The 13354-nt window shown below is 37.0% G+C and overlaps 1 protein-coding gene across 7 annotated transcripts in view; it reads left to right on the plus strand.

Annotated features, from left to right (window-relative positions):
- GRB14 (growth factor receptor bound protein 14) overlaps positions 1-10668 on the plus strand; it is a 65679-nt gene extending 55011 nt beyond the window's left edge. For 5 of the 7 annotated variants that reach the window (XM_068948779.1, XM_009676178.2, XM_009676172.2 and 2 more), the window contains 5 exons: positions 1376-1492; positions 1595-1652; positions 1744-1831; positions 5614-5707; positions 9971-10668. In XM_068948779.1, the coding sequence (XP_068804880.1) occupies positions 1376-1492; positions 1595-1652; positions 1744-1831; positions 5614-5707; positions 9971-10117 (504 nt within the window). In that variant the 3' untranslated portion in view covers positions 10118-10668. Of the gene's footprint in view, positions 1-1375; positions 1493-1594; positions 1653-1743; positions 1832-5208; positions 5260-5613; positions 5708-9970 lie in introns of those variants that run through there. The other 2 variants (XM_009676177.2, XM_009676176.2) reach the window with 2 other exon arrangements.
- The last annotated feature ends 2686 nt before the right edge of the window (positions 10669-13354 follow it).

Consider the following 13354-nt stretch of genomic DNA (forward strand, 5'->3'; position numbering starts at 1 on the left):
TAGCAATAGCCAGCTGCTTCTTTTATAATGGATCTGGGAGCCATTATTGATTTTTCTCTCCTCTTACATTGCCACGTGCATTTTAGCTCATGTAGATTCTAACATAGGCTGCATCTGTAACCAGTATTAAGCGTGGCACTGCCTTATACTTGTGTATAATTGACGAACTGAACAGCAAATTTGAAAAACTCAAGAATTAAGTGTTCAAGTTATTGAATGTACTTCACAGAGGAAGCACTTCCATGTTTCACGTTCCTGAATAATTCACAACTATCTCAGCTGCGAGGAGTTCCCTACACTCTCCTAAAGAGACACAAATGTCTCCTCTTACTTTGCCCTTGTTTTTCACTTTTGCAAAGTTCTTTGCAGGTTACAGTTATTCAGCCAGACCTTTAGCTTAGACTACAGTGTCAAGAGTTACAGAACAACAGAATTACTCTCTTCCATTTCTAGTTATCTTGATGCTAGAGGAATCAATCTGTAACCAAACAGGAACAAAGCAGCTCTTTTGGTTTTCTGAATCAGGAAGCTTTGTTAACTGTACAAAAATCTGTGAATCTTACATTCCAGATATTTGTTTACTTTACAGAATGATGAAGTGCTTTTTAATTATTTGATATCCCAGTGCCTGCCAACATTTAAGCCATTACAATCAGCGTCAACCTTGATTGTATAAACCTGGGTTTCTGTGTAATATATCGGTGAACTCTAAAGTTGTTTTGTCAAACTTTAATACTTTTTATTCTGTTGTTACAAACTTGATCTTCACTTGTTGAAAAACAAAAAAGCCCCACCCCTTTTTAATAGTAGGTCCTATAGTTGTTGAGTCTGTGTCTGTTCCATGACAGGTGTTTGAAGGAAAGTATTAAAATAGATCTTGATATCCATAGAAATGGGTGTTTTCTATGCTTAAATCTGGTGAACTTTGACTGAAAGCTTGTGTAGAGAGTGTATAAACTTACACCATATTTATAGTAAAATATTTCAAATCTTTATTTGTCTGATGCTTCTATTCAAGTGTTTTGTTTTTTATTTATGTGGTCTGTTACTTGGACAGCTTAATATCTGCTTCCTGACTTGTTTCGACACACCAAGTTAAAAATATAAGTAGTGTTTATGATAAAGCATTGTATTCATCATTCATCACAGGGATGCAAGAAGATGATCTGTCCAGCCAAATTGTAAAATTGAGCTTTGCAGGAATGTACGGGAATTAAAAATGTTCCCCAGAGCAAAAACAAATTTGACTCTGATAGGAAACATTGCAGATATTTGAAACACAAATTAAAAAATATAATGTTTTCTCAGAAGCTCTGTTTGAAAAGATAGAGCTTTAAAAAAAACCCAGACAAATGATATTTATTTTTCTTTGCAGAGAAGCATTTCAGAAAATTCTTTAGTAGCAATGGATTTCTCAGGACACAGAAGCAGAATTATAGAAAATCCAACAGAAGCCCTTTCAGTTGCAGTTGAAGAAGGATTAGCATGGCGGGTATAAACACCTTTTCATTATCAGAATACTATTTCTGATTTTTTTTTTTTTCCCCCTTACAAAAAAGCTTTGAAGTCATGTTTTTTCTTCTCTCCCACACAGAGGAGAGGGTGTCTACGGCTCAATTCACACAGTAGTCCTACTGCCATGTCTAACATAGGTATGTGCGAGTTAATTCATTGCGAGAGGAGTGTAATAGTTGATAGTTTCAATAAAAGCAACGTGATTTTTAAGGATCTTTATTTCTCCAGCTATACACAGATCTCAGTCATGGTTTCATCATAAAATCTCTAGAGATGAAGCTCAGAGACTTATTTTGCAGCATGGACTTGTAGATGGGTAAGTTAATTCTTTACATAACTCTTGTGAGGCACATTTCTGGTCAACAACTGCTATTTTCATGTACTTTTTATTGTGGGGGGAGATGGGGGAAGGAAGATTTTGCACTTACCTAATAGAAATAATTTTTTTTTCTATAAGGCTATCTGGGGATCAGTTGGTTTCTATTTTATATTTTCTCCAAGCAATAAAGCAAGTGATCTAACGCTTTGATACTGTCACTGACAGATTGCTTACGTCTGCTTAGAGCCAGGCATTTGAGCTCTGTATTTGCACAATATTCTCTGTGAACTGTCAGCTTTGGCACCAGTGCCTTTTGTATCTCTTATTAGTGATGAAAGAATGAAAGCAAGTCTGAAAACACTGCTTAACCTTATTCCAGGATGAACTGTGCAGAGATAGCAATTGAAAAAAGTACACTTTTACTCATGAAATGAGTAAAAATCTTACTATCCCTTAATGGTAAACAGTAAGGGTTAGGGTAAGACTATTCACTTTTATTTTTCTCACATTTAAGTATTGATTCAGAAAAAAATTACAAAGTACATACATCCAGTTCAAATCCTCCTATTTTTCCACTTACTTTTTTTTTTTTTTATCCTTCCTCATGTAATAAATATAGACTTGGGCCTCCTTCATTCAAGGAGTTACTCTGTGCAACCTAAAGTTTCTCTTGATCTGTTTCTAGTTAGGTACCTGTAACATTAGACCATTGGTTACATTCCTTCAGTTTTAGATCAAGTATATTGCAAAACTGTTTCGTACATCTGCAGAAAGAGCTCTGGCCAAAAAAAAAAAAAAAAAGAAAGAAAAAAAAGAAAGAAAGAAAAAGGGGGGCAGGGGGAGGGAAGAAAGGGGAGGCAAAAAATAGTCTTTTTTTTAATTTGAGGAGTCCCATTTTTAAGCCTGGCTAATCATTGTGAAGCTATTACTGTACTCTGCATGATTTTTGCATTTGTTACAGGAGAGGGACATGGGATGAATCCAACAGGTATTTCTGAGAAGTATGCAGTTCTAGCTCTGATGAATTTTCTGGTATATTTCAGTGGCCACACACAGATACTGTTAAATGAAACCCAGTAAACTTGGGGAATAAAGAGCTATAGCGTTTGAGATGAGAAAGTGAAAACCTTGCAAACAACATTAGTGCAATGTTGTTTATGCAGTATTCTTGGGCCTATTGATAGATATGCACTGTAGTTTTGATGAAGATGATCCTCTTGAGAAGACTGTCTAGAATTGATTGGAACATGGTAGTGTAAGGAATTGTGTGCTGATAGATATGTATTCATGAGTTGCAGTGAAGACATGAATATATTAGAGCATTTGACAAATGCATTGCTTTTTGAACGGCTGAAAGAGTGAATTATCACCAGAAATACAGAAGTTTTTCACGGGAATAAGATGCTTTTATTTATTTATTTTTTTTTTTGCTGGGTCGAAAAACACATATTGAGCCTTTTGAGATGCTTCAAAGATCAAACTGACCCCAAACTGGAGATCTCCTGCATATATAACAGCAGGTGGTAGGGCCTTCTGTAATAATATGTGTACCAACAAATGCACTGTTCATAATGGCTTATAGAAGATGAAAAGGCTACTATATAAAGTGTCTACAGTAGTCTTGGTATTTGAATAACCCAATAACGGGTTAGAGTGTGCTCCGAGAGGATGATGATTTAGGATCTACTGTTCTAGTGTAAAACAAGCATTCTTAAAGAAACTTATGTAGCAACATTGCAGGTTTGATACTTGACCCTGCCCCCCCCCCCCCCCAAGGACGTTTGAAGACCTTTCAGTGATTGACAGGTTTGCACACCAGTCAGCTTCTGGTGAGTGAGTGAACCAAAGTTCACTCACGTCAAAACGCAATTGATTGGTTGTTCAGAGAATTCTTTATAGATTTGTTTAGGAGTAGTTCTTAGGAGTCATCCAGCCTATCTGAAAAGCACCCTTCCAACCAACATTTCCAGCTTTTTATGAGCTAGAGCCCTTTCTACATAATAAAATAAGTGAGATCTTAAAGGTTCTCTAGCAACTAATGTAGGGCTGTTGTGATAAAATTAGGAAAGAGTAAAGATCTTTTTGTGTGAAGGAGAACAAATCTTGCTTGTCTTTCCTGTTAGGGGAAAAAAAAAAAAAAGAATTTATGAATGGGAGCAGAGTGGAATATCTGCCTGTGTTTTCTTTTCTATCCCATGTGATTACTTTGTGTGTTGTTTAATGTGGATCTCAGTGTTTTGGTGTAGAGACCTCATTTTGGATATCTGGAAAGTGCCACATCCTCATAATGCCATTTTTCTGAATTAAAAAAAAAAAAAAATCTGTCTGTTGCTAATGACAGATGTAGAAAAGATTCAAGTTCATGCAAAGGATCTAACTGTGCTCTGAAAAATTTCTTTTATGGCTGTGGAAGGGGTGAAAGACCACTAGATGGTGAGAGAGAGCTGATTAGGAAAGCCTGAGTGTACCGAGAACTTTATCCTTAAATTTGCCATATGCTCTTGCTAGCTGTATGCTGAGTTGGCACTTATCCCTTACGAGAGAGAGGTAAAAACTGAATCAGAGTTCTGAATTAGTTGGACGGGGGATTTAATGTTAATGATTAGGGACTCTGAATTTGTTAATTCCGGGTATTTTCTTCCTTTTGTTGTAAGAACAGGACTCTGAAAGCTTTAAGGATCAAATTAGTGTCTAACAGTTTGGATCCATGCCTTAGTCAGTGAAAGGCCACTATAAACCTTCATTGTCCTCTTTCTTCTCCTGAAATCCTCTCATCATATAATAGTAGAGCCTGCATTCCTGATAAGCTGCTGGGGAAAAGTAGGTGGCTCTTTCTTGCTTGGTTGATAACTGCAAGTCCATCTTGCCCATTATTTTTTAGTATCCTGAAAGAGGATAATGCTTGCCAATGCCTGTCCTTACATTTCCCTTCTTTGACGTTCGATAACTATATCTACTCCAGGCCTGTACTGTACAAGCAGTTTAGACTTTCTTTGCTATAAAGCTGCACACCAGGTACTTCCCTCTGTCCTCCGAGCTGTTTTTCTCTGCTGATATTCCAAACTCAGTGATTCAGTTAAAGCTGTCTCTTACTGGTATTCATCCGTGGTCTGAACCAGATAATCGTGCCAGCATTATGGGAAAACTCTGTCTGTCAGTAATCTGGCAGGAACGAATAATTGGTGGACTAGTTACAATGACACTGTGGGCAGGTGAGAGTGTTTTGATTTGAATAATGATGCCAGAAGATAAACAGCCTGTGGCCTAGTCTTGGTGGGAATTCTGCTGATGTGCAGATGTGAGCATGCATTTATGAATGTTGGCCAGATGTGAAAGTCATTCTGGAATAATGTACTGTATTACCTTTTTTGTAGACTTTCTGTTGAACTGCCTTGCAAATTGTCCCCATGAAGATTGTGATTTAGGTAACTGTCAGAGTTCAAGGAAAAACTTTGTTCAAAGCACAAACTTTGAGAGTTTTTTTCTGTCTGAAGAGAAGCATTGTAATTCTATGCAGTGTTTAAAACTAACACCTACAGTGTCATTCATTCTGAGAATGCGTATTTTTCACATGAAGGTGAAGGTGAAGAAAAATTTTTTAAAAGTATTTCTAGTGACGCATTTGCAAAGAAATAATGATTATAAGCATAATTTTTATAATTAACATTATTTTTCGTTTTCATTAATACTTATTGTAATGAATTTACAACAGTTTTAACTGAATGTTTACAAAAAAAGTTCAGCGTGACCTTACTGTGAAAATTTTCAATTTCTTTTAGGGTATTCTTGGTACGTGATAGCCAAAGTAACCCCAAAACATTTGTATTGTCTTTGAGTCATGGATTAAAAATAAAGCATTTTCAAATTGTACCAGTAAGTAAAATTTTCAGTTTTATATACACACGCACACACACACACACACACACACACACACACACACACACACACACACAATTGTAAAACAATATAATCAAATAATTGTGGTAGAATTTTAATGAATTGTTTGCATTTTACTGTTGTATGGAAGATGGTAGACATAGTAGTTTTATCACTAAGAATCATAAATATTCTCAAGTAGTACTGAACACTTCTTTGCTTTGTGATTTGTTACAAAACTTGACTGGTGTTGTGAAATCTTATGTTTTAGTTTACCTAAAAAGCATCCTGAAACAAGGGACAAATCTACTTCAGGTGGAACATAAGCAACCCTGCTGGCATGAAAATCATATTAGAATAAAGGTCATACTGTCTTTTTTCATTTTTTTCAATATGTGCACCATTTCTTTTTAGTCTTCTGTTTAGGTGGATACAGCCGGAGAGTGTGTGTGTGTGTCTGTCTGTCTGTCTGTCTCACTGACTCATCTGTTCAGATTAGTTTCTCTCAGTATTTAGGGTCATACATTTTTTGCTGACCTCCTTTCTTGATTCATGTTTTTGTGGTATATCTGTGTCAAAGTGTGCTTCAGGAGGACAGTTTTTGCTAAAACTGATAAACTTATTTAGCCCAGTTATTTACAGGTAGCCTGAAGTTTCCTAAGTTGAAGTTTTGTTTCCATCAGTTTCTATTGATGATATCATCTGATTCTTCTGCCAGAGCTGCCAGCTTTTCCCATCCTTTCCACTTTCTCCAAAGGTGGTTTATACTGTTGCTTTCCAGGTGGCTTCTGTTGAGATGAGAAACGCTTTCGCATTATGTGTTTTAACCACAGCTACTTTACATAGCTGAGGAGACTTGTATCTTTTTCTTCTCTCTTCACAAGAGAACCTTCCTTCCAGACCATACAATACTACCTACAGTCTCTGTGTTTCTTCCTATTGACGTTTCTAAGACGTTCTGCTGTTTCTTGGTGGGGATGAGTGCTGTGGGATTTTCTCCATTCTTTTCTGGTGGCATCCTGGGAGCATTCAGCATCATTCTGTATGTGTTATCCAGCACTTCTAGCTGATACCCTAAAAACCTTCACCCTAAAAACCTTCCCTATAAACTTTACTGTAGAATAAGACTGAAGGTTATTTGGGAAGAGGAAAGGAGTGAGATCAATGCCAGGTAAAAGAATTGTCCGGGATTTTTATTGTCTTAAGCGCAAATGATACAGGATCCTCTAATCCAAAGGTGGTAGCTGTGCCCTGGATCCTGTGTCAGCACCACTGTATGCTCTATGATGAGATCCCAGGTGTGAGATCCTCTGTGTGTCTGTTGACTCCAGTTGCTTCTAGTATTTGCTTTGGGATAGATATTGTGTGGTTTAGGAAACCTTTTGAACTCTGCACAAATACTGTATGATTCTACTTCATTGGGATATTGTTTAACTCTCAGATTTGAGAGAAAGCTTTTTCTTTCCCTATCAGAAAATGGACCCTTTCTCCTTGAAGAGCAGATGGGGCAGGAAGCTGCAGTTGTCTTCAGTTTCCTCTGACCGTGATGATTCTCCTCTTCCTTCAAAAAAAAAAAAATTATCCAGTCAATTCTAATGCTCTACTGCAGACTGTGTTTCCACAGAAACTGGGAGAATGCAAGCAGTGCGTTTTAGGAATTAATCGTATATATGGATGCTAAAACCTTACTCTCTTTTATGGTAGCATCTTTGGTGGAGAAAGGGGGAATCTGTTTTGACATGGATTGGTTTGGGTCAACTTCTCCATGATCTAGAAGACCTGTCTGTATTGCTTCAGTGCAAAACATGTCGTCTTTGAAGGAAATTTGTTGATGCTCTCCAAAGTAAAGCAGTTCATCCTATGCTAGTTCCTGGAGGGGTAGGGGTGGACAGGAATCTATCCTGAGAATAACTTAATCTGAGAGAGAGGATGTAAATAAGGAAATTGGTAATATCCCAAACATACATATATTTCGGCTCCCTGAGGTAGAACAGTTTTCAGTCCCCTTCAGTCCCCCTCGTGCAATGCACAGTCCCTGCCTTCCTGCATGCTCTGGTTTTGCTAGAACAAGAGTCTTCAAGGAGTTCAAAACAATATTTTTGAGGAAAAAGAGCTTTGCTTCCAGTTCATGCTTATCTTCCCTCAATGAAGTTACCATTTTCTAAGAAAGAAGGCATTTTGTATTAGTGCAGTAAGCTGGAACCTTATTAGTTGGAGATCAAGGTTATCTTTTTGAACTTCAGATCCTACTGTTCTTGCAAACTCTCAACTTTTTCCAGCCATCAGGAAGAGAAGATAAACTTTTCTACTCAATTTAAATAAATAAATGACATTCTAAAGGTCTTTTTTACAGGTTAAAAAAAAACTGTTCAGCCTCTAAATGAATTATTTTTTTCTTACATTTTAGGTTGCTTCAGATTATACTTCATTTAAAAATATCCCCTTCCAGATAGGAGATGTACCCTGCCAGGCCAAGTTTTTCCCACATTAACAAGTGCAGCATGTTAACATTGGTAACATGTGCAACAGGGATTGCAGGTGTGTGGCAGGAAATTGCAAGAAGTTAAAAGAAAACCTTTGGGATACGCTTGGGATCCCATACTGTGAAAATTAGAGAACTCCAGCCCTATTACTCTGGGCTGATACAAATTAAGCTCACTGTAGTCTATTCTGAAATTAGCTATTCTGTAGGGCAGATGAAGAAAGAAAAATTGATCTACGTATATTTCTGGGACTGCCTTTTTTCTAATAGATGTTCTCTCTTAACAGCCTTCCTAGATTGCAGAAGATACTAGGTTCCTGGGCAGCATAACTTCTGTATGAGTTCTTACTTTGCAAAATATTTATCACTTTCTTTAAGGTTTTGGAATAACTTTAAGGGGGGTAATAAAAAATAATAATAAATAAAAGCTAAAACTGAAGTCCAAGTCAACAGACATCTGAAATGTCAACTCTTGCTTGTCTTCAGTGTGTTGGCAGGAAAATTGCATGCATAAGAAAAGTCCGATGGCTGATAATCCATTTTCAGGTTTTTGGCTGGAGAACAAGAACTTAACACATGCACACACTGATAATTCCTTATCTAGCAGTGTTTGACCTGGATTGACCAAAGTCTGAGAATAAAGAAATTAAAAACTACTTCCAGACATGGTAGAAAAGGGTAGAATAACCAGGAGTCATAAGCAGTCCAACAGCTGCTTCAGATGAGAAATCTTAATTAAAGGTAAGAGAGCTAATTGCACCTTCTCCCTTCCCCTATACCTCAAGTAGGATAGTGGCATCTTTCTCTAGCCCAGCATCTGCTGCTCTGCGCTAACCCTACTTCAGGATGTTCTTTTGTTCCCTATCTACATTTTACAAGCTACCTTTTTTCCTCCTTTTCTCTTTTAAAAAAACCTTTTCTTCCCCCTCTTCTATTTACATTAATACTAATTGGTCACTATCGTACTGAAGCTTCTTGATATTAGATCGATCAGCAGAAGAGGAAATCTATCGAGAAAGCATGTAGACAGAATTAGCAGTGCAATTCAAATTGTGCAAGAGCTAATTTTTAGTAACATAGAATGAGGAGCTACTGGTTTTAAGTTTTCGAGCTTCTGAAAGAGTAATTTTTCAAAGGATATTTTGCAGTTTCTTCTTTTTTCTTTCGTGTGGTTATCTATGCTAAAACAAGCATTTGGAGCAGCGGCAGCAGTTCTTTCCTACAACAAAGAACATGTTACTACATCAAGAATGTTACTTTTTTGATGGGCAGTTCCTTGTACAGCAAGTACCATTCACTACACTAGCGTGTAGCCACATTGCACTCTACAAAATCAGTGATCCAAAATGTATCAGTTACACAGACTGCTGAATGGAACAAAGGGTGATGAGTAAGTCTGTGAGTAGGCTGAAAATTGACAGTTCACTGGTACCCTGTGAAAACTCCGTGTTTGTATAGGCTCCAGCTTTGAGTCTAAAGCGCTAAGGCATAAAACAATATTATTAGTCCAGAAAGAATGCTAATACTCAAATACTTATTTAGCTTTCTTTCCTTTAGGCATGTACCTAACATAGATGGAAAGTTAAAGAATGCATTATTTTTCTGTTGGTTATTTCTGATCTTGTTGTGAATGATCACTGTATTTCTCCTTCTCTCCCTAGTCATAAGATTATGAGTATCTTGGTCTACAAGAAGACTTCTCAAACAAGTCTTTCAATCGGGAAGAAATATCATAGCAAAAGAGGATTTTATTCTATCTTATTTTTCCATTTTTACAGTTGGAAGATGATGGGAAGCTATTCTATACCCTTGATGATGGTCATACGAGATTTACTGATCTCATCCAGCTAGTGGAATTCTACCAGCTTAATAAAGGAGTACTGCCTTGCAAGTTGAAACACTATTGTGCGCGAATTGCTGTTTAACCAAAGCATCTATCGTTTCGTCAGAGGGAAAGGAAGGTACTAGAATACTTTTTCCCCTCAAAGCAATTTTTGTAGTAAAAAGGGGAAAAGCATTGCATTGAAAAGATTTGAAATTTCAGCTGCAAAAAGAATGTATATGCTCCATAGATGAAGTACTTTGCATTGTGATTGTCATTGCAAAATAAGTTTATGGTTTTAAAAGAAAGAATACCTTACTTCATATGTAATTATTTAGTGTTATCTCAGAACTCTTTTTTTAACTGCAAACTTTTTTAAAAATAATATTGTGTAACTTCACCTACAGAAATAAAACCGAAGAGAAGTTCTTTGTTCTTAGCTTTAAAATGAATTAGTTGCCTTTTCAAGTGTTTCTCATAATTTCTGTTCATCAGATGGAAGAACAACTTTTACTTTTTTGGTGAGAATTAGAAGCTAAACTGTGCATTTTATTTGTAAATAAAATGAAAAAGTATTTTGCACTATATTTTTGAATGCTACTTTGAGGATTATCACATATAAAAGTGAAAATAATTAAAACTACTTATAACTCATCAGCTGTATTGAGTTGTGCTGTTACTGCTGTAATATTTTAAAAGATTTTTTTCTAATCTAATGACTAGATCTACGCCTTTGTACAGAGCTGGAGTGTCATTACTTGGCTGTGATATGTATAAACATACATAATATATCATGTAGTGCATAACAGTTTAATGTACACCTAGACACACACACACACACACACACACACACACTCTCTCTCTCTCTCTCTCTCTCTCTCTCTCTCTCTCTCTCTCTCTCTCTCTCTCTCTCTCTCTCTCTCACACACACACACACACACACACACACACACACACACACACACACACACACACAGCTATTAAATACTATGTATTGTTTCAGAGTGGGGGATAGAGTCAACTTCTGTGCCCCTTAAAATACGCAAATACAGGTGAATGCAGTGAACTTCACTGTTGGCATAAAACCTTCTTAGAGTGTATCTGCAGTCAGTTCTTGGCTTATTTTCTTCTTTATCAGAGAATAACAAGCTTAAACATAGCTACCACTCAACAAGTCTTCAAAGATTACAGAATAGCTAACATTCCAGCTAAAGAGAGCTGATAAGGTAGAGTGGATGGAATTGTAGATCATAGCATTAGAAATAGTTTTGGTATCTGTATTTTGAAAGACAGGTGATGCTGTTGCATCTTTGAACAGAGTCAGGTAGAGTGGGGCTTGGATGGAAAGAGGAGTCCCTGTGTTAATGCTTTGCTGGCCGGTAGGTTTGATCTTGTAATGAGGGTTCAGGACCTGGCCCTGGGGAACTTTACTCTGGTTAATGGCTGTAGTGCAAGGTGATGCTTGGAAATGGACCGCCTCACTGAATCCAGCCCCTCTTCCCTCTGCTTTCTCCTTGGAGCCTCTGCCCACCAGATAAATCAGCTGTTCTGCTGTAGGAGGTGTCGGAGAAAGGAAGCGAAGGAGGCCTGGATGAGGGACAGAGTACGAGGGAGCCTGTGCTGTGGAAGGTGCTGTGGAGCCTGTGCACGTCAAGCTACCAGGCCACCTACAGCGAGGCATTGCGGTACAATTGTAACTACAGACCGTACTTTTGGTATCGTATGCCTGTGGAAGGCAATCATAATAACATAATACTGTAATACTTAATTTACTAACTTCATCCACACATCACTGACCTTTTCCTCTGGTATGCAAATATGATTTTTAAAGCTCATTAAAAAAAGCAGCTCTTCATAACATGTACCAAAGATGCAACATATGTGGTGCCTGAGCTTGTTACATTAGAAATGCCTTGTAAAACTCTTTGCAGTCTAATAAATTTAACTCCTAAGCCTTGAAAATAATTTCAAATTGTAATCACAAAAAAGTAGTTTAGTTTAGATTTAGTTAAACAGTATGATTACTTTTGAGGCCTAGTATTATTTCAGAGATTGATAGAGAATGAGAAACTTTCTCCTCTGCATCCAAATTTTTTTGATTGCCATCTGACACATTAAACGAGTCATCTATTGCAGTCCATTTCTACTTGGACATGTTATAACTCTGCCATCATTTCTATTTGTATTTATTTTTTTGCCAGCATACTTGATAGAAAAGTTAACTGCTCAGTGAGTGAGTACCCCTTCACCTTTAGACCTATTGGAAAAGGAATGAGAATATGTGGATTATGTCAGAGTGGAGAGACGTCAATCCACAGTCTTTCCCTGCTTTTTTGATTGTTTTTCACAAGTGAAAGTGCAAAACAAAATGAAACAACCAAACCCCAAGCAGTGTTTAATGAGCATGTGAAAGAGTGTTTAACTGACAAGTATTCAAAGCATCCTTACTCTGTAAAATGTGGCCTCTTTCATTTTATCAAGTCTTTTAATTAAAAATCTAAACGGAAATCTTGCTGAGAATACAAAATCTTCCTTTTTTTACAACTCTGCATAACAGGTACGGTTGTCCATGACCGTGCAACAAAAAACAGTGCAATAAAACTAATAAAATTGAGGTTGATGTTTAAATGACTTACTGGCTACCTCTGTTTAAATGTTACTGAAGAAGGAAGCATGAAAGATGTAGTGTCAGCTTTTAAACATGCTAAATGGTACAGGCGATGGATATACGATTTGCAAGATCCTAGCTAGCCACTAGTGTTTTCTTGTAAGAAAAATGGAAAATTTTTATGATATCACCCAGGATATGTTCAATCATAAACTTCTTAGAGGGTGCTGGCAAGGCTGTTTGAACAGAATTTGGATGTATTACTGTGGCTCCAAAATACATATACTACACCTTCTTGGTGCACAGCTTCACAACAAGAATTGGGTAACTGGGAGTTATTAACAACAGCTCAGTGAGAAATGAGTATTATTTCGGGCAAGCCAGTCTTTCTCCAACAGTTTGCTTCTCTGCAAAATGGTGACTTTTTTTTTTGTATATCTACCTCATAGAGGATTTAAAGACTGATTTTTTTAAAGTGTAACTAGTGTTGTTTGCAGAGACCTTTTTTGTACATAAGGTGGTACATGTTTACTTTGGGGAGGTCAGAATCTACAGTCTTAAACTTCTTGAGGGAAAAGTAGTTTCTAAGCACCTTTGGTATGAAGCATCATAATTGACAAGCACTTTGGATTTTCTTCAGATTTTAAATTTTAGTCTTTTGTGAGTATATCTGTATGGCACAGTGCAGTGCCGGGAACAGAGAATTAAGCTTGCCGTGCAGAGGTACCAGAA

Source organism: Struthio camelus, chromosome 6, assembly GCF_040807025.1.
Source record: "Struthio camelus isolate bStrCam1 chromosome 6, bStrCam1.hap1, whole genome shotgun sequence".
Classification (NCBI taxonomy): domain Eukaryota; kingdom Metazoa; phylum Chordata; class Aves; order Struthioniformes; family Struthionidae; genus Struthio; species Struthio camelus.